Raw genomic sequence first — 20,425 nt, forward strand, 5'->3', positions numbered from 1 at the left:
AACAGCAGACTTCCGCTGGGGCTGTGCGGACTAGTGGGGCCAGGGGCTGGGCCCCACCTTGGCTTGGGAGTGTGGTGTCAGCTGACAGCAGTTTTATTAGATTGTATTAGATTTACTAGACACCAGAGCTCTGTGTCCTGAGCACTTTATAGTGTATGTGCTGCCGAAGCGAGCACTCCTGAGCACTTTATAAAGATGGATTCGTTTGATCCTCACAGAAGCTCTTCGAGGGAAGTGCAGGGACAGAGGTAGAAAGCAAGGTTCAGCTGCGGTCTGTGGCCTTCTGTGGTCTCACAGCACTAAGCAACTGAGCACCAGGGAAATATGGCACTTTTTTGTGCCATATTTGGCACAAAAAATATGGCACCCAGGCCACTGTGTCCTGCTGCCTGCCTTCATCCCTCACGTGCAAGCAGGTCACACCCTCTGTTTACACCATCAGCTGTGATAAGCCAGTGCTAAAGGATGGCAGCAGGTATGTGGCTCTGAGACTGGAAGATAGAAAGTTCTACCTTGTAAAGTGTCTATCATGGGGGCGCCTGGCTGGCGCAGTCGGTGGAGCTGAGTCATGATCCCAAGGCTCCTGGATTTGTCCTTGATCAGGTCTTGGGCTGCCTCCCTGCTCAACAAGGAGCCTGCTTCTCCCTCTCTACCACCCCGACTCCTGCATGCTGTCTTGCAAAAAAATCTAAAAAAAAATCCTATTTACAGAGTGTGGAGCTGGGGTTGTAACAGGATCAGGTGGGCTGCATCTTCTTCCCAAAATAGTCTAGACTGAGACACCCAGCCAGTGGCTAACACTGCCCCCCCGCAACCACATACCCAGCCCATATTACTGTGCAGTGAAGCCGAGCTTTTATCCTGTGGTTAGTGAGAAGTCCCTTCAATCACCTGTTTGCACACTGAGAAGGTAATGTGGCTCAGGCTGCAGGTACTCCCTGAGCTTGAGACAGTGTGTAAATGAGTGCCGTCAAGTGCTCAATGGGAGAGAGCCCGAAGCTTTGTTTTTCCAGGGCTAAACGGAAGAGGGTTGGGGAGGGTTTTAAGTAAGAGGCGATACTTGAGGTGATGACAAAAGTAAGAGAAAGACCTGTGTGTGATTCCAGAAAAGCAAAAGAACGAAGAGCAGGGAAAAGACACAAGACACATCCCCTGTGTCTAGAAACACAATGTTCGCATTTATACATGGCCATTCTAACCTCAAAAATGAAGATTTTTTACGGCTGGGAGCCCGGGAGTGGTGTTTCCACGTACAGGAGCACGATGCTGTGAGAGGCTCTTCAGTCAGAGGCTTTAGTAATAGCTTGGCCGCTGCATGAGGTGACGGGAAGTGACCTGGCAGAGCTGGGGTCACCCCGTCCGCCAGCACCCGCCGCCCACTCGGAGTTTTGGTGAGTGAGCACGAGGACCAGGTCTCAGTAAGAGAGAGGGTTTTAGAAAAATACAAACTTTAATCTTTACACGTGACACAGCCATGTCAAAGCGCCTTACTTAAATTTTTCTTTTAAATCTAAGAGAGCAAGTCTTAACCTCCACTGACATCATATATATTATAAAAAATTATTCCTCTGTGTACTTTTCCTTTAGCCTGAGGCTCTCTCCTGATCTGCTCACAGACAGAAGCTGCTCAGCTTCCCTCTTGGAACAACTTGAAAGCTAAGCCCCCAGCCTTTACACCTGAGGCACAGCCTGGCAGCTGCTAAGCAGAACTTGATTCTCCCTTCCCTGTCAGGGAGGACCCTGTGACCTCCAGCCTCAACGCCCAAGTCCAGGCATCTGCAGGCAAGAGTGGAGATGCTAGCGAGGCCTTGGGACTCAATCTGGCCTGTGGCTTTCTCCAACCACCTGGCCCACGTTTTGGAATGTGGCTCTTTAAGGCACCAAGTGATTAAAAAGTGTTGGCTCTGTTTCTGATTTAAGGTCTTCCTTTTTACACGTTTTGTGTGTCAGTGATGGATGGAGGCCAGCCTACCCCTCCTGCCCTTAGAGTCGCAGACAGTGCTGTGACCCACCATAGGGTCCCACTGGTGAAAGGCAGGCAGTTGCAGGAAGTCCTCCTCTAGCCCTCAAGGGAGGAAATAGTTAATTCTCTGAGAAATAGATTTGCAGCCCTGAGAAGAGAAGAGTTGTTCCTCCTTGGGGAGATACACCATCATCTTGGCAATTTGGTCCAGGGCTGCTTCTGTGTACGGGAGTCCCTGGCTCAGGAAAGCGTCTCGTGCACACAGCCTCACGTGGCGGTACTCCAGTGGCAGGAAGGGGATGAAGAAGTCAATCAGATTTTCCTTGACAAGACAGCTGTGGCCAAAGCCAGTGTCTGAAATGGAGACCAGAGTTACATGGTGCCCATCCTGGGGCTGACCCCAGCTGGAGTTTTAAAGTGTCCATCCCCAGCCCTAAAGCTCATGTCAGGAACTACAGAGCCACGTTTCCTTTGAGGGAAAATGTGCCCCGCTAACTCCAAATCATTGCGTGCAGGTTTATGGTTTTGTTTCACAGCAGAAAGCAGGAGGTAGCTAGAGGCGTGAACCACTGAGCTCACAGACACTCTTGCTCAAGAGCCAATGCCTGGGTTTCCAGGGCTGGGGCAACTACCATCAAAGCCTTCTCAGAAAAAGGAGTTTAGCTTTCTTAGACCGTCTCTTGTGAGGTGTTGTGAGGTATATCCTCTGGGCCTTGTCCCACTCAGGAGCCCACATCCTAGCCCAGAGGCCCCCCCCCGCCAAGCTGTCCCCAGAGGCTAGGAGCTACTTACCCGTGGACTCTGCAATCTCGGCCTGGAGCTGGGGCACCAGCTGGTCCAGCTTGATTTCTTCCCGGGTCCCTCCGGCCTGAAGCAGATTCAGGACAGCTGCATTGATGGTATTGCCTCCAAGGTTACTGAAAGAAACAAGAGCTTGTGAACACATTTTATTCTTTTTATATTTAGCTATACGGACCACTGAGGCTGTGCATTAGTGATTGGAAGAATGGAGGTCAAGGGGCTTCTCCTTGTCCAGGAGATCTTGTCACAACCCAGAGTCACACAGAAGACACTGTCTTCCTGCCTCACTCCTCACTCCCTTTTGACACACACACACGCCACTCGGGCAAGGCACACAGAGATGGAATGATGTCGGACTTTCCCTTGACCTCTGTAGGGAAGAGGAGGCTTAGGATTCCAGACTGAGTGGCAGGTGCTAAGGGAGGAGCACCTGAAGAGGGAGGATGAGGCTTCTGAGTACAAACAGACCCGTCAGTGATCTCCAGACCAGGCAGCGTGTGTCCCAGCCTGGATGACCAGAGGGCTTGTTGGCTTTGGGGCCGGGAGCAGCAGAGCCCCGAAGGCAGGTGGAGGCTACCGTCTGCCACACACACAGAAGTCAGCTTATAAACCAAAGAGAACCACTGAAGGGGTATGTACTTGGGAGTGCAGGGTGGTGGGTTACCTGATTTGCTTTACCTCCTAAGAAGGTCATTCTAGAGCCACAGAGGTTGGATTGAAGAGGCAGGGTATTGTTACAGAAAGCAGGGCGGGAACTTTCTGCAGCAGTCCATGTATAGAGATAGAAAGACTGAAGAATTAGTTTAGGAGGCCCAACTGCCAGGCCCTTGTGACTGATAGATGTGAGAAGTGAGGGAAAGGAAGTCATCAAAACACACAAGCATCTGTCGGGAGCTGCCTGCTGTCCCCCAGCTGCTGACAAGTGGTGTGAATGTAGAAGAAGGGAATGGGAGGGACCGGCTAGGAAGGCCTAGCCAGGTCCTCTCTGCACACGCTGCAAGCGGCCATGATTCCATCAATGGAGGCAAGAACTGTCCCCTGCCGAGGGGTTGCCCCACCCCGCATTCCCCATGGGCAAGGGGAGGTGGACACGGGTTGCCTGGAGGGCAGGCAGCCAGAGAGAGGAGTTGGGGGGCACTTATCCAGTCCCCGGAACAGGGACTACCATGCTTGCTGCTTAGTAAACATTATTTAACGAATTGTGGCGTCTGCACATTTGTCTACACCATTTCCATCTCTCTCAATTTCTCTTCTTGTTTTGCCTCACAGCCCATGTCTTCTTTTTCTTTGTAATGGACGGCTTTTATCTCAGACAGACAACTGGGCCCTCTCTCTCTTCACCTGCCCTAGTCTTCAGCTCCTCAGGGCTGTCCCTCTGGCCCCAGGATCGCTCTGTTAAAGAGCTGGGGCCTTCCCGGAGCACGTCTGTTCTCCACATCATCCCAGGTCCGCAGCTGCTGAGGGGTCTGAAGGCCCCTCTGGAGCCCAGCCCTTCCCCTGGCTCTGGGCCAGGACAACAGGTCCTCCTCCCAGCCTTTAGTTCTAAAACTTCAAAGGAAGGGGACTTCAAAGGCCTCTCCAGAACTCTTAAACCCCAACCCTAATTGCTAAGTGTTTCTTAAAGAGATGTAAACACTCTGTTACTATCTCTCAGCCTCAGTGTCCTCATTTGTAAAATAAGAAAATTGGCCAATTTCAGATTGCCCCCTTATGTCACCTTAGGTTCATTGGTCAACAAATACACACTTCTACAGGACCTTTGATTCCATGAACAATTTATATTCATATTCTTTTAATTGTTCAAAGTCCTTCCTCTTCTTTCCCTGACAACAGCCCGAAGAGACATCAATCACCCTTTCACTGTACTGATTCACTGAGGACAGAGCTCTGATCTCCAGAGTTCCGCAACCCTGTTCCAGGAACATCTTCTAGAATGGCAGGGACAGGTGAAAGTCCTCTGTGTTAGTGGAGGCCCTCAAGCCTGGTGCCCAGGACTCCCCTGCTCTGACTAACGCCGGCACAGGGGAGACTGCGACGCCCCTCGCACCTCACTGCAAGCAAGCAACACGGTTAGGAGTTCTCTCGTGATTACACTGCTGGCCTTCACCAAATGTGACTTGTTCTCACCAACGGTTTGAATCAGCCCTGCTTTCCTTTCAAACACAAAAGAACTCAGCACATGGATGAGGCCACCGCAGGCATCAAATCCAGAGACTCAAATATGGTCTTCCCAACCCATCCCTAGGATACAGACAGTCCCCAATTTAGGAATGTTCTACTTGATAAGGGTGCGAAAGCAGTAAGCATTCAGAAGAAATCTCACTCTGAACTTCGATCTTCTGGGCTAGCGACACACACGGTACAGACCTGGTTTGTGATGCCCGGCGGCAGCTGTGCGCTCACAGGGGCTGGCCAGTGACATCTGCGCAACCACGCTGTTTCCGTCCATGTGGCTTTCAGCCAATTACATGAGATGACACTTGGTCAGAAGACAGGCTTTGTTTGTGTTGGAGGATTTTGCCCACCTGTAGGCTAATGTGTATGTTGAGAGCCCATTTACAGCAGGCTAGGCAGAGCATAATGTCTGGTAGCTTAGGTGTGTTAAATACATTTTCAACTTACAATGAGCTCACTGGGCCACAATCCCACTGCAAAATGAGGAAGGTGTGTACCTGAAAACCTTCAGGGTTTAAAAGTGCTGCTTTCTGGACACATGGGGGCAGGGGTGAGGCTGGTGTGGAGCAGCACAGTCAGCCTGGCCGGCCTGAGGACTCTGGGTCGGGTCCCAGGCCTGTCAAACTCCATGGACTCTCCTAGGCTGGGTCCAGGCCTGCCCTGAAGACACCAGAACTGGACACCATGTCCTCGTGGGCCCTGTCACAGGTGTGCGTCTTTCCCAGGGGGTTCCTCCTGGAGGGCTGGCACGGCCTCTCCATCCCTAGCAAGTGTGGGCCCCACAGGGCGGCTTTTCCCCCAGCAGCTCTCTCCCCAAGCCCAGCCACCACCCCAGCCTCATGGCTGTTCCCTGGTGACTGCCTGGCTTCGGACAGTGCACAGAGGCCGGTCACTGAGGGAAAGGGCAGGGCTAGAGGGGACTAGGGCACTGCCCGCAGGCCAATGACCAAAATAGTACAAAGGCAAATGTTTGCCTTGAGAGCCCAAGTTCACCTGGGTCGCATTAGGAAATGCTGGTCCTGGCAAGAGTGAGGGTTTTCCAAGCTGAGAACTGCCAGGAAGGGCAGCACCTTGGCATCACAGCTCAAGTCAGGGAAAGGTCAGATTCTCTCTCTGCTTTTCTTTTATAAATCACCTTTGGGGAGGGGGGGTTCCTGGGGGGCTCAGTCAGTTAAACGTCTGCCTTTGGCTCAGGTCACGGTCCCGGAGCTGGTGTTGGGCAACCTCCTCAGTAGGAAGTCTGCTTCTCCCTTTGTCCCTCAGCATGCTCGTGCTCTCGCTTAGTTTCTCTCAAATATTTAAAAAAATAAAAAATAAAAAAATCCCCTTGGGAGCACCGCCCCCCAGCATTGCACCCCTCCACAGTGCACAGTTGAGTCCCATAAGCCTTAATCATAGAACAGGAAGGGCTTGCCATCACCACACTGAAATCCCAACAGGCCAAGTTCCAGCTGGTTTCGTCTTGTGGGTCCACAATGACACAAGCTCTGCCTCCACACCTGGCACCTTGACACGTTCCAGCTGGATGGAAATCCAGATTCCCTATTTCTCTACCTTCACAAGGTGCATACAAAACTGAATGAAAGCCCCTAGCTGGAGTATGGGCCTGTGGAAGGTGAGAAGTAGGTTGAGGGGGAGGGAGCAATGGGTAACCCTTCCACTCTGAGTGCAAGAACTTGCTTGTGAAGCATTTCAGGCTGAGCCAACAGGAACCCAAACTTGACCTCTAACAGACGTTGGTCAGGATTATCCCAGTTGGAGCCGCCACAAAGATAGGATTGGACAAGCTGATTTCTCAAGTCATTCTTTACAAAACCACTTCCAGAGCATACAGGCAAACAAAACAGGTAACATATAATGGCTAAGGGATGAGTCCTGCATGATCAGGGTACATCTCAGCACAGGTGAAAGCAAGAGCTTTTCATTCAACACATCATACCCTAAGCTTAGAGCCAGTGACTTCCTCTCGTGATCAGAAAAGAAACTGACCTTCCAAGGCTGGAGAAAGAACAGGCCATTTTGGACTTAGTGGGATACCATCCTCCAACTGGGTCAACCTTGGGAATTTTCAAGGATAGTTTGTACTTAATTTTATTTTTATTTTAATTTAATTTTATTTTTTTAAAGGATTTTTTTTAAAGATTTTTATTTATTTTTTGACAGGCAGAGATCACAAGTAGGCAGAGAGGCAGGCAGAGAGAGAGGGGGAAGCAGGCTCTATGCCAAGCAGAGAGCCCGATGTGGGGCTCAAATCCCTGCACCCTGGGATCAAGACCTGAGCCAAAGGCAGAGGCGTTAACCCACTGAGCCACCCAGGTGCCCCTGTACTTAATTTTAAATAAATATGATGGTGGAGGAATAGGAGACCTAAATTTCTTCAGGTCCCAGGAATCCAGCTAGATAGTTGCAAGCCATTCTGAACACCTACAAACTCAACAGGAGATGGAAGAGAAGAAGAGCAGCAATTCTAGGAAGAGAAAAGCGAACACTTTCTGGAAGGTAGGACATATCGAGAAGTGAATCCGAGGTGATACATGGGAAGGTAGACCACGGTGGGGAGGGGCCAGCTCCCAGCAAGCAGCAGAGCAGCAGAGCACAGAATCGGAACTTTTAGAAGTTGGCTCCACTGAAGGATGTTGCTCCAGAGGCTAAGTGGGGAGTGGAGCCCTCTTAGGGACAGTGTGGTCTCAGGACCTGTGGGGTCATTAAAACACCAGGGGTGTCCAGTGTGACAGAGCTCCCAGGTATAAGAGCAGAGAAACTGGCTGCCAAGACGGAGCCTAGGAGTGAGGTCTCAGCTCAGGGTTACCATCAACCATGATCCGAGGCACAGTCAACAAGTAGCAGCAGATCTAGGGAGACTCACCTTCCTCCTCCAGGAGGAGCAGTGCAGCAAGAATCTGCTATGGATAGGTCAACCAGGAAATTAAAGAAGAATTAAAAAAAATTCATGGAAACAAATGAAAATGAAAACACAGCTGTTCAAAATCTTTGGGATGCAGCAAAAGCAGTCTTAAGAGGAAAGTATATAGCAATACAAGCTTTTCTCAAGAAACAAATATACAAGCTAACTCTACACCTAAGGAAGCTGTAGAAAGAACAGCAAATAAAGCCTCAACCCAACCAAAGAAGAGAGATAATAAAGATCAGAGCAGAAGTCAATGAAATGGAAACGAAAAGAATAGTAGAACAGATCAATAAAACTAGGAGCTGGTTCTTTGAAAGAATTAATAAGATTGATAACTCCCTGGCCAGACTTATCAAAAAGAAAAGAGAAAGGACCCAAATTAATAAAATCATGAATGAAAGAGGAGATATCACAACCAACACAAAGAAATACAAATAATTATAAGAACATATTATAAGCAACTATACACCAGCAAATTTGACAACCAGGAAGAAATGGATGCATTCCTAAAGATGTATAAACTATCAAAACTGAACCAGGAAGAAATAGAAAACCTGAACAGACCCATAATGAGCAAGGAAATTGAAGCAGTAATCAAAAATCTCCCAACAAAAGCCTTGGGCCAGAAGGCTTCCGAGGGGAATTCTACCAAATATTTAAAAAAGAATTCATACCTATTCTCCTGAAACTGTTACAAAAAATAGAAATGGAAGGAAAACTTCCAAACTCATTTTATTAGGCCAGCATGACTTTGATCCCAAAGCCAGACAAAGACCTCATCAAAAAGGGGAATTACAGATCAATAACCCTGATGAACATGGATGCAAAAATTCTCACCAAATACTAGCCGAGAGGATCCAACAGTACATTAAAAGGATTACTCACCATGACCAAATGGGATTTATTCCTGAACTGCAAGGTTGGTTTGACATCCACAATCAATCAGTGTGATACAATACATTAATAAAAGAAAGAACAAGAACCATATGATACTCTCAATAGATGCTGAAAAAGCATTTGACAAAGTACAGCATCCTTTCTTGTTCAAAACTCTTCACAGTGTAGGGACAGAGGGTACATATCTCAGTATTATAAAAGCCATCTATGAAAAAGCCACAGTGAATATCATTCTCGGGGAAAAACTGAGAGCTTTCCCCCTGTGGTCAGGAACACGGCAGGGCTGTCCACTGGTACCACTGCTATTCCACATAGTACTAGAAGTCCTAGCCTCAGCAATCAGACAACAAAAAGAAAAGGCATCTGAATTGGCAATGAAGTCTAACTCTCACTCTTCACAGATGATATGACACTTTATGTGGAAAACCCAAAAGATTCCACTCTAAAACTGCTAGAACTCCTACAGGAATTAAGTGTCAGGATATAAAACCAATGCACAGAAATCAGTTGCATTTCTATACACCAACAAGACGGTAGAGAAATGAAACAGCCGATCCCATTTACAGTTGCATCCAAAGCCATAAGCTACCTAGGAATAAATTTAACCAAAAAGGCAAAGAATCTGTACTCAGAAAACTTAAATACTCATGAAAGAAATTGAGGAAGACACAAAGAAATGGAAAAACATTCCATGCTCATGGATTAGAATAAGAAATACTGTGCAAAAGTCTATGCTACCTGAAGTAATCTACACATTTAATGCAATCCCTATCAAAATACCACCAATTTTTTTTTCAAAGAAATGGAATAACTTATCCTAAAATTAATATGGAACCAGAAAAGATCCCGGATAGCCAGAGGAATGTTGAAAAAGCAAACCAAAGTTGGTCGCATCACAATTCCAGACTTCAATTACAAAGCTGTCATCATCAAGACAGTATGATACTGGCAAAAAACAGACACACAGATCAATGGAACAGAACAGAGAGCTCAGAAATGGACCCTCAACTCTATGGTCAACTAATCTTCGATAAAGCAGGAAAGAATGTCCAATGGAAAAAAGAGAGTCTCTTCAACAAATTGTGTTGTGAAGAATGGACGGACACATGCAGAAAAATGAAACTGGATCATTTCCTTACATCACACACAAAAACAGACTCAAAATGGATCAAAGACCTCAATTTGAGACAGGAATCCATCAAAATCAAAATCCATCAAAATCAGAATCCATCAAAATCAAAATCCTTGAGGAGAACACAGGCAGCAACTTCTTTGACCTCAGCTGCACCAACTTCTTCCTCGAAATAGCGCTAAGGCAAGGGAAGCAAGGGCAAAAATGAACTACTGGGACTTCATCAAGATCAAAAGTTTTTGTTCAGCAAAGGAAACAGTCAACTAAACCAAAAGACAACCAACAGAATGGGAGAAGATATTTGCAAATGACATGTCAGATAAAAGGCTAGTATCCAAAATCTATAAAGAACTTATCAAACTCAACACCCAAAGAACAAATAATACAATCAAGAAATGGGTAGGGGCCCCCGGGTGGCTCACTGGGTTAAGCCTCTGCCTTCAGCTCAGGTCATGGTCTCAGGGCCCTGGGACGGAGCCCACATTGGGCTTTCTGCTCAGTGGGAAGCCTGCTTCCTTCCCTCTCTCTGCCTGCCTCTCTTGTCTACTTATGATCTCTGTGTGTCAAATAAATAAAATCTTAAAAAAAAAAAAAAGAAATGGGTAAAAGATATGAACAGACATTTCTGCAAAGAAGACATCCAAATGGCTAACAGACCCACAGAAAAGTGCGCCACATCACTCAGCATCAGGGAAATACAAATCAAAACCACAATGAGATACCACTTCACACCAGTCAGAATGGCTAAAATGAACAAGTCAGGGAATGAGAGATGCTGGTGAGGATGTGGAGAAAGGGGAACCATCCTACACTGTTGGTGGGAATGCAAGTGGGGCAGCCACTCTGGAAAACAGTATGGGGGTTCCTCAAAAAGTTGAAAATAGAGCTACAACCCAGCAATTGCAGTATTGGGCATTTACCCTAGAGATACAAATGTAATGATCCAAAGGGGAACCTGCACCCCAGTGTTTTTGGCAGCAATGTCCACAATTGCCAAACTATGGAAAGAGCCCAGATGTCCATTGACAGATGAATGGATAAAGAAGATGTGGTATGTACACACACACATGCACACAGAGGAATACTGTGCAGCCATCAAAAAACTGAAATCTTGCCATTTGCAATGACATGGATGGAACTTGAGGGTATTATGCTAAGCGAAATAAGTCAGTCAGAAAAGGACAATTATATGATCTCACTGATATGAGGAATTTGAGAAACAAGACAGAGGATCATAGGGGAAGGGAGGGAAAAATGAAACCAGACAGGGAGACAAACCATGAGAGACTCTTAATCTCAGGAAACAAACTGAGGGCTGCTGGGAGGTGGAGGGAAGAGGGATAGGTGGCTTGATGGCCACTGGGGAGGGTATATTCTATAGTGAGGAAAAAAATTTTTTTTCAACAAATGTGTTGGTTTGAAAACTTAATGGTCTTTTAAGAAGGGACTCACAGTATGAGAGTTATATTCCAAACTATATTACAAAACCACAATAATCAACACAGTACGGTACTGGCGTAAAAAGACACATACATCTTTTGTGTCTTGGAACAAAATAGCCCAGAAATAAACCCATGCACATATGATCAATTAGTTTATGGCATAGGAGCCAAGACTAGACAATGGGGAAAGGACAGTCTCTTCAATAAATGGTGTTGGGAAAACTGAACAGCCACATTCCAAATAATCAAACTGGACCACTACCTCACACTGTACACAAAAATTAACTACAAATGGATTAGTCTTAAATGTGAGACCTGAAACCGTAAAAGTCTTAGAAGAAAACAGGCAGTAAGCTGTCTGGCATCAGTCTTGGCAATGATTGCTTGGATGTGACACCAAAAGCAAAAATAAGCAAGTGGGACTACATCCTAAAAAGTTCTGTATAGCAAAGGAAACCAACAAAATGAAGAGGCAACCTACTGAATGGGAGAAAATATTTGCAAATCATGTATCTGATAAGGGTTAATATCCAAAAAATATAAAGAGCTCATACAACTCAGTAACAAAAAATAATCTGATTAGAAATGGATAGAGGATCCGATTAGATGTTTTTCCAAAGGAGGCATACAGATGGCCAACAGGTAGATGAAAAAGCACTGAACAGGGGCACCTGGGTGGCTCAGTGGGTTAAGCCGCTGCCTTTGGCTCAGGTCATGATCTCAGGGTCCTGGGATCAAGTCCCACATTGGGCTCTCTGCTCAGTGGGGAGCCTGCTTCCCTTCCTCTCTCTCTGCCTGCCTCTCTGCCTACTTGTGATCTCTCTCTGTCAAATAAATAAATAAAATCTTAAAAAAAAAAAAAAAGCACTGAACAGCAGTGTCATCAGGAAAATGCAAATCAAAACCACAATAAGATACCACCTCACATGAGTGAGAACGGCTACAACCAAAAGACTGGAAATACCAAATGTTACTGAGGATGTGGAGGAAAGGGAACCCTTGTGCCCTGGGTGGGAACGTAACTTGGTGCAGCCACTGTGGGAAATACTATGGAGGTTCCTCAGAAAGCAAAAGGTAAAATCACCCTATCTATGATCTAGCAGTTCCACTTCTGGGGATTTATCCAAAGATAATGAAAATACTCAAGAAGATAATATACATGTCTCCATGTTCTTTACAGCACTGTTTACATTAGCCAAAATACAGGAACAACCTCAGTGCCCACTGATGGATGATGAAAATGTGCTACACACACACACACACACACACAGTATTATTTATAAAATTCCATAAAACTTGAAGAAATCTTGCCATTTGCAACAACAACCCTGACAGCAGCATGTGAGATGAAGTAAGTCAGAGAAAGACAAATTCTGTACGATCCCACTCATACGTGGACTCTTGGCGACAAGAACAGCAGCGAACCAAGCTCCCAGATACCGAGAACAGACGGCTGGTTGCCAAAGGCAGTGGCGGTGAGGAACGAGTAAGGCTGGGGGCTCAGAGCACAGGGTGGCTACTGTGGGTCACACCGCATGGAAGACCTGAAAGCTGCCGAGGGAGCAGATCACAGCACTCATCACAGGACAAAAGCTGTGTACTTATGTATGATGACGGTGTTAACCAGACTTACTACAATCATTGGCAATACACGTATATACAACTAGTGAATTATGTTGCACACCTGACACTATGCTGTCAATTATAGGTCAATAAAAAAGACCCCAAATCCCCAAAATGCCCTTCTAGGAGGGGAGGCCTGGCGTATGAGCTGTCTCTCCCTGAGGAGGCTAGGTATTCTAGGGAGTCCGAGGAGAGCCTCACAACCCTAAGATAGCCATGGGGGACAGGGGTGGGGAGGAGAGACGAGGGACAGCTGCTCTTCCTCATCACCCGTGCCAGTGGTGGTGGGGGAGGGGTGGGAGGCAGAGTCTTCCCAGGTGCCTCAGTGGTGGAATCAGGGCAGGACCCGGGAGACTATGGCCCCCCACCATTGCTACCACCCAAGCAGCGAGGCTTCTGTTTCCTCTGCTGGAGTGTGTGTTGGTTTCCCTTGTGGAGAAGGGTCTGCGGCCCAGGGGAGCACGGAAGCCTCCCCTCCCCCCATCAGCTGCCTCCCAAGCTTGGCCCAAGAGGCACCTGGGCCAAGTCCTCCCTCCCCTCCTCCAGCCCTCCTGACTACTGTTCCTCAGACCTTACCTGAGAAAAAGAAAGATGGTTTTCGGGGACTCGACCCTGTGGTTCTTGGGGGTCTGCTGTGCCAGGTGTGGCCCAAGGGCCTCTAGCAGTCCCGGATATAGCTTTTCAGCCTCATCAAAGATGAACAGGGTCTGGTGGCAGTGCTCCTGTGTTTCCTTGATCTCACTTGTTAGCTTCTCCTGCACGGAATACAGGGAGCTGACAGGAGCTGGGGAGCAGGGGGAGGCCCAAACTCATCCTCCAGCCCTAAGGCCATGCTTTGGCATCTGCAATGCATCAAGGGCTCCCACCAGCTGCCAATCCACACTTCTGGGGGTGGGGCTAGCGCCCACACCTCTGATGAATTTCCCAGGAGATTCTCATGCACCCTGAGCTCTGTGGAGGAAGAGGGCTGGCCAGGCCTTGGAAACAGGCCCCAGCCTGCAACCTGCCTCATGTGTTCCACGGTGAGGTCCCATCCCAGAAGGAATCAGTCAGCCTCACTTGGGGTAGGAGTCAGGCTCTAATATTGGGGAGACAGGCACAGCAGGTTCACGTGCCCAGAGGTGGCCAAGTCCCCCTTCTTGAACTCCTGGGAGCAGGTGCTCACTAGTACCCAGGCTAGACTGAGACCTCAGGGGAGAAACCTGGGTGGGACCTGTCTGGGACTCAGCCAACTGGCCCTTGGGGTACCCCACCCCTAGCCAGAGAGTCGAAAGCCCTCTGCAGTCTTCACCAGGAGAATAGGGCCAGTGTCCACAACAGGTGGGTCTGTCAGCAGAGGCCCCCTCCATCCACCTCTGGCCTTCCCAGATTCTGACCTCAGACCCATCTCCCTAATGTGTGTGTGTGTGTGTATGTAAGCGGAGAGTCACAGCAGTTCTGCCACAAAGCCGGTTTGTTCTTTCTGCGAAGCCCTGGTAGACCAGCCACCAGTCACCAGACCTTAGGACACTTCACCTCTGCCCTCCAACACTGCACTGAAACGGCAGCTGACTCAACCATCTCTATCCTCGGAAACTTACGTAATCTTCCCAGGTTAACACACTGCAAAGAGCAGAACTGAAAGCCAAAGACAGAGGTCATGCAGCAATGACATGACATTTTGTTCATCATCTGGCTTATCTGAAATACTACATATCTAAATGGAAGAAACCCACAAGAGCAGAGTGGCAAGGACAATTTTTGTCCCACTACTTGTTGGTGATTTGGGAAGATATGGAAAATCTTATATGATATGCCTCCTTAAAAAGGGGGGTGGGCAGGATATGGGCACCTGGGTGGCTCAGTCTGTGAAGCATATGACTCTCCATTTCAGCTCAGGTCATGATCTCAGGGTTGTGAGATTGAGCCCTGTGATGGGCTCCATGCTGGGCGTGGAGCCGACTTCAGATTCTCCCTCTCCCTCCCTGTACCCCATCCTCCCAAAAAAGCAGGATCTGCAACTTTCTGTCCAATGTTAATCACAATGACATAAAACTCGAAGGAAGCACAACAAAATGTGAACTGTGCTTGTGTCTGTGTGTGGAGATTCTGATCAAGTTTTTGCTTTTCTCTGTTCCACATTTCCTGCAAAATTCCCACTACTTCAAGAACAGACAACCAACATTGGATCCTCTGTTTAAGCTCGGGGTGCAGGTGATAAGGAGACAGAGCTCAAGATGCACGGTGTTTGAGTATCAGTCTTTCCTCCACATGCTCAGGGCCTGATATTTGTGGAATGGTGTCACCAGGGCCACCAACCCCCATAGCCAGGCTTCTCTGAGGCCACCTCCTTGCAGGGAAGGGCTGATTTCAGGCCTTCTATCCCATCCCAGAAGCTGCTGCTCAGGTTGTCAGAGCCTCGTTCCCGTCCCACCGGCCCAGGCCCCCAGTCCTGCCCGGCCTCACCTCGTACAGGTCCATGTACTTCGGGTGAGGAAAGTGTAGGGTGGCGATGAATGTCTTGACGCAGTTGCTCCTCAGCCCATCCCGGTACAGGTTCTCTGCCAGCAGCCGCGCCACAAAGTTCTTGCCTGTGCCGGACCAGCCGTGGAACGACAGGGCCAGGGCCTTGCCTGGCTGGGGCACCTCTAAGTAGCCCTTCACCGTGGTCAGGACCAGCTCCCGAGCCAGATGCTGGCCGTGCAGTCGCACACTTAGGTCCGATTCCAGGCCTGGGAGGGGGAAAGAGGCAGCCATGGTGAGGTCGCACAGATGTGGTCTCCCCTAGGCTCAATGACAGCAGGGAGACTGAGCCCCTCTGAACATCTCTGAGGGGGTGCTGTGGGGATTATCTGGCCTCAGAATAAGAAACCACTGGACAGACCTTGCAGCCCAAAGGGATGCAAGGGCCATTTTTGAAGAGTTTGAGAAAAAAAAATTGAATTTAGAGAGGGAAGGGAATCACCCTGAAGGTCCTGAAGACACCCCAGAACAGTTGACAGAGGGCGGCTGGGTGGCTCAGTCAGTTAAGCATCTGCCTTCAGCTCTAGTCATGATCTCAGGGTCCTGGGACCAAGCCCCCTAGGGGTTCCTTGCTCAAAGGGAAGTCTGCTTCTCCCTCTGCCCCTCTCCCCACTTGTGCGTGCACCTGCATGAGCACAAGAGGTCTTTCTAATACATAAATTAAAAATCTTAAAAAAAAAAAAAAAAAAAAAAAGGAATGGTTGGCAGAGTCCTGTCTGGAGGAGGAAGTCCATCCCCATGCCCAAGAAATTGCTCCCACCCAGAGATTTTGAGAACCCTTAAGTGCTTTATGGAGACAACCTCACGTGAATAAATTCAGTTCAGCAAACACTTATTAAAGGTGGCTAGTGTGTTCAAAGTCCTCTGTGAGGCCTGCCTTCCTTCCAGCCACGAGATCACAGGGTATGGAGAGGGGTTCTGGGAGTCCCAGCAGAGACAGGGAGGCTATACTGTCAGCTGTGGGCAGGACAATGAAGGGTGCCTTCACCCTAGCCATTCCCCCTGGACTGCCTCTCCTCCCCAAAGATCCCCAGCCCCTCAGGGCCATGCAAGGTGCTACCTGTGAAGTTGTTGGAGATCCTGCAGTCCCCGCTGTTGCAGCAGGCCTGGAAGCTGCAGTACCACGAGGTCAGGATGTCCAGGTACTGCTGGCCCAACAGGGGAAGGCTCCAGCCTGGAAAAGAAGGAGCTGTGAGACAAGGACAGAGCCCAGGGCCATGGGGAAGGTAGACATGGTCTCCCTGCAACCAAGCAGAGAGGTTCTTCTTGTCCTTGGTCCTCCTTCCAGAGCTGCTCCGCACTGTTCTTCCATGGGCCTGGCTTGTGCCTGGCCAGGGAATGAGCTGGAGGGGGCACCCCCAGCTTGGAGGAAGTCGATGTCCTTGTTATGAATACAGCTCTGGCAAAGGTTTGATTTGTTCAACACAGAATGCCTTTGCCAGAAATGTAAGAAAGCCAGAGCTGCCCACAAGGAGTTCGTGCCAGTCTAGCAGGGAGACCAACAGCAGCTGGTGATGCTCATTCTGCCTACTTGCTGTGAATTCCAAAGCGATGTGATTACAGCCAACCCCAAGGATCTCTCAATTCTTTTGTCAAATGTCAATTTGAACATACCCAGCACTAGCAAAACCACAACGAAACAAAACCCAATCACTGGGACTTCGAAATCTTTTGATTTCAATGAAAAATGTTCACAGTACCATTGTAGGACTATCATTAGAATAGCATTAGGGACCTGGAATTTTCGACCCAGACTGCAAGGAGCCTCAGAGAGCATCTGGTCCATAACAGTAATGTGACAGATAACCCCGGCGCAGAATTTGTCACTGACTAGCGGGAACCAGAACGCAGGTGCGGGGCTCTCAGCAGCAGAAGAGAGAAGGTACTGGGGTCGTGTGCAGCCCGGGACTCTGCTGAAATCCCAGAAGGCGGCGGGGAAGAGCAGCTCGATGGTGGACTGGGAGACTCAAGGAAGTGTGAGCTGTCTGGAGGGGTCAAGGACTGGCGCCGAGGGCAGGGCAGCCACCCAACCAGTCCCCTCGGCAGCCCCGGGGCCCGTCCGGGTGCATCCGGGGGAAGGAGATGACCTTGTTATGGATACAGGCCGGGGATGCGGCCCGGTCTCCAGAGGCGCCCCTGCCCGCAGCCCGGGCCGAGGCCAGGCGGGGCGGAAGAGCGGGTAGCCAGGGAGCCTACCTGATGGCCGCGGCCCGACGGCCGGGACATTGGCCCCCGGTTTCCCGGGCCGGCGCACGTCCCCCCGCCGCCCTCAAATCCCCAGTCCCCGAGACGCGGCCGAAGGACCCCGGGCGGCCGTTCTTACCCAGGAGCCCCGCGCCAGCCTTCTCGGCGCGCTCACAGTCCTCGGGCCACACGCGGCAGCGCAGGAGCGCCCAGTACCGTCGGGAGAGCGCCGCGGCCGCCCTCAGCCGCTCGCGCAGGCCGCGGAGGGGCTCCTGGGCCCAGTCCGGCTGGCTCGCATCGTCGCCTGGTTCCGGCGCGCCCGGGAGCGGCAGGAGCAGCAGCAGCAGCAGCGGCGGCGGCAGCAGCGGCAGGCGGAGGCGCAGGCAAGGCATGGCTCTCCCGCCGCCGCTCTCGGTGGTGCCGGGGCGGCGGGCGGGTGCGGCCGGGGGAATGGGCGCCGCCGCGGGAACCCAGGTCCAGGCCCGCGACCCGAGCGCACCGCAGGGCCGCCCGCAGGCACCGCCCACCGCCGGGGCTTGCTTCCGGCTGGGCGTTTCTCTGGGGAGCCTGAGGAGGGGCGGCCACTCGGAGAGTCCCCTCGGCAGCCCCGGGACCGGTGGAGGCCGGCCCGGTAAAGGCCTCCGTCTAGGCCTTGCCCCGGCGGCGGATGAGCCCCGGGCCAGCTCGCAGCGTGTCGCCGGGAGCCGGAGCCGGGGCGGCGGGGTGGAGAGAGGCCCTGGGGAGGCGGGGAGCTCCTCCGCCCCGGGAAGTGAAACCGCTGCAGGCAGCAGCAGGTCTCCACAGCTGGGAGTCCGCCCGCGGAGAGCGGAGGCCTGAGGGCGCCAGGCTGGAGATGCTCGGCTTCTGGAAACCCCCGTCAGGGGGACTCCACTGAGGGAAGTTCGGCGACACTGTGTCCGCTCTCTTGGCTACGCTGGCAATTTTCAAGTGCTTGTTACCTCGAGCCGCTCCTCAGATGGCACTGGCAGGACTTGAGGGCGCCTTTCCTCCGGGACCTGGTCTCCACAGCATGAGCCTGCCACCTGCTTGTCGGATTTCAGAAGACCTTAATGCATTTTTCAGAATCACCCGAGTGACGGAAGCCACTTGCCTCGCGGGGCTCTCTTGTCCTTGGAACAAGGTGCTGTCTAGAGGTCGTGGGACTCGACGCATGAACGGCACAGGCTCGGTGGCTTTGAGGTTGGGTTCTGCAGGCAGGAAGGTGAACCCCGACGCCAGGCCTCACGGTGTCCAGTCTTTCAGATCACTCAGCAAACCGTGTGCTCTTTCCTCAACAGCTCCCCACATCTGCCCTCTCAGAACAGCTGCAGAAATCCCCCGAGCACCCGTTAAGACACCACCACAGTTACACTGCGGCACACTGTAGGTCTCCGCCACTCAGAGTGATGGCAACACTGAGCCCAAACCTCCCACAGGGCAGCTTCCCCAGCCCTGCTCCATGTGCAGACAAGCCCGAGAAACCTGGCACGGACCCTTGACAAGGAACACACCTTTATGCTTATCCTGAAATTGAAGACATGAACTCAATCAGTGAATGAGCCTGAATGCCAACCCAGTAGGGCCTCTACCATTTCCTATGTGTGATCCTGGGTATTATTTGCCCTAGGCCTGATGCCCCATCTAGAAAATGGCATAATAAAACAGTCACTTGACTGGGGGCCATAAGCTCGTTCAGTTTACAAGTGAATTTATGGTGATAAAATTACTCATAGTAACACTGGTTTCTTTTAAAAACCCAAGTTTTGGGACTGTGAAAATAACACTCTTACTGTTAACTTTCATGTAGGACTAACTGCTAATTTCTGAAGTGTTCTGATTTGAATTTAGCATTTAGTGGCAAATAAAGTAGGCAGCTGGAAAGTTCTTAATTTCAAGAGGACATTTTTTCCCTAAGAGTAAAAGTAAACGTGGTTTTTTTTTTCTTCACCTTTGTTAGTTCCACACAGAAACAATGGATCCAAACACCAGTTTTTAGACAAACCTCAGATTTCAATAAAACATTTCATTCTCAGGGCTTGGAGGCAGTTGGTTCCAAGTCTAGGAACGAGAACTCATGGATGATGGAGACATCTATAGGCTGTTGTGAAAACTACAGGCCGCCATGATTCCTTAGCAGGCAAACCCCTCTCCAGGCTACTGAAGTGTGGTCAGGAGCTTGTTAGAAAGGCAGAATCTCAGGCCTCAAAACCACTCAATCAAAATCTGCATTTTAACAAAGGCTAAGAGAAAAATGGGCACACAAACCTATACTGAGGTCATCAACATGGTACCAAGCTTTGCCACGAACCTCTTCTCAACCCCGGCTGGAGGCAGACCGAACTTTCTCTGCCCTGAAAACAATCTCTGAGTAAAAATCAAGCCTTTATCTCCAATTACACTTGACATGTAAAAAGCAAATTCTGAAAACATAAAATCAATGTTTCACAGCTCATCTATACACTGGTGGCACTTTGTTTAATATTTATACTAAGGAGCAACTAAAACAACACATTGGACTCAGCGGGTCCTTTCAAGAGACAGGGCACGCCTGATGGAAACCTTTCCATGGTTTCCCACACCCCTGAAGGAATGAAACAGGGCACAGGCCCAGGAGGCTGTGTACTTCAGAAATCGGGCTTCTCTATACAGGGCAGGCCTAGCTCACTCTCCCTGTCTTCCACGTGTGTTCTGCCTACCTCTCACCCTCCTGACCCCCTGGGATTCGTTCCTGCTCTGATTTCTACTGTAATTCATTGACATCATTCCTGACACACTTGGTGCTTCACAGTTTTCTTCTG

The 20,425-nt window shown here is 49.9% G+C and overlaps 1 protein-coding gene across 1 annotated transcript; it reads right to left on the minus strand.

Moving 5' to 3' along the window:
• Positions 1-1,415: 1,415 nt before the first annotated feature.
• On the minus strand, positions 1,416-19,065 carry TOR3A (torsin family 3 member A). The gene is made up of 6 exons (XM_059412824.1): positions 17,767-19,065; positions 16,504-16,617; positions 15,387-15,652; positions 13,518-13,696; positions 2,756-2,880; positions 1,416-2,317 (listed from the first exon to the last, which is right to left on the minus strand). The coding sequence occupies exons 1-6, from the start codon at positions 18,017-18,019 to the stop codon at positions 2,067-2,069; spliced, it is 1,188 nt and encodes a 395-aa protein (XP_059268807.1). The 5' UTR covers positions 18,020-19,065; the 3' UTR covers positions 1,416-2,066.
• Between the last annotated feature and the right edge of the window lie 1,360 nt (positions 19,066-20,425).

This window comes from Mustela nigripes, chromosome 10 (assembly GCF_022355385.1).
Source record: "Mustela nigripes isolate SB6536 chromosome 10, MUSNIG.SB6536, whole genome shotgun sequence".
Classification (NCBI taxonomy): Eukaryota; Metazoa; Chordata; class Mammalia; order Carnivora; family Mustelidae; genus Mustela; species Mustela nigripes.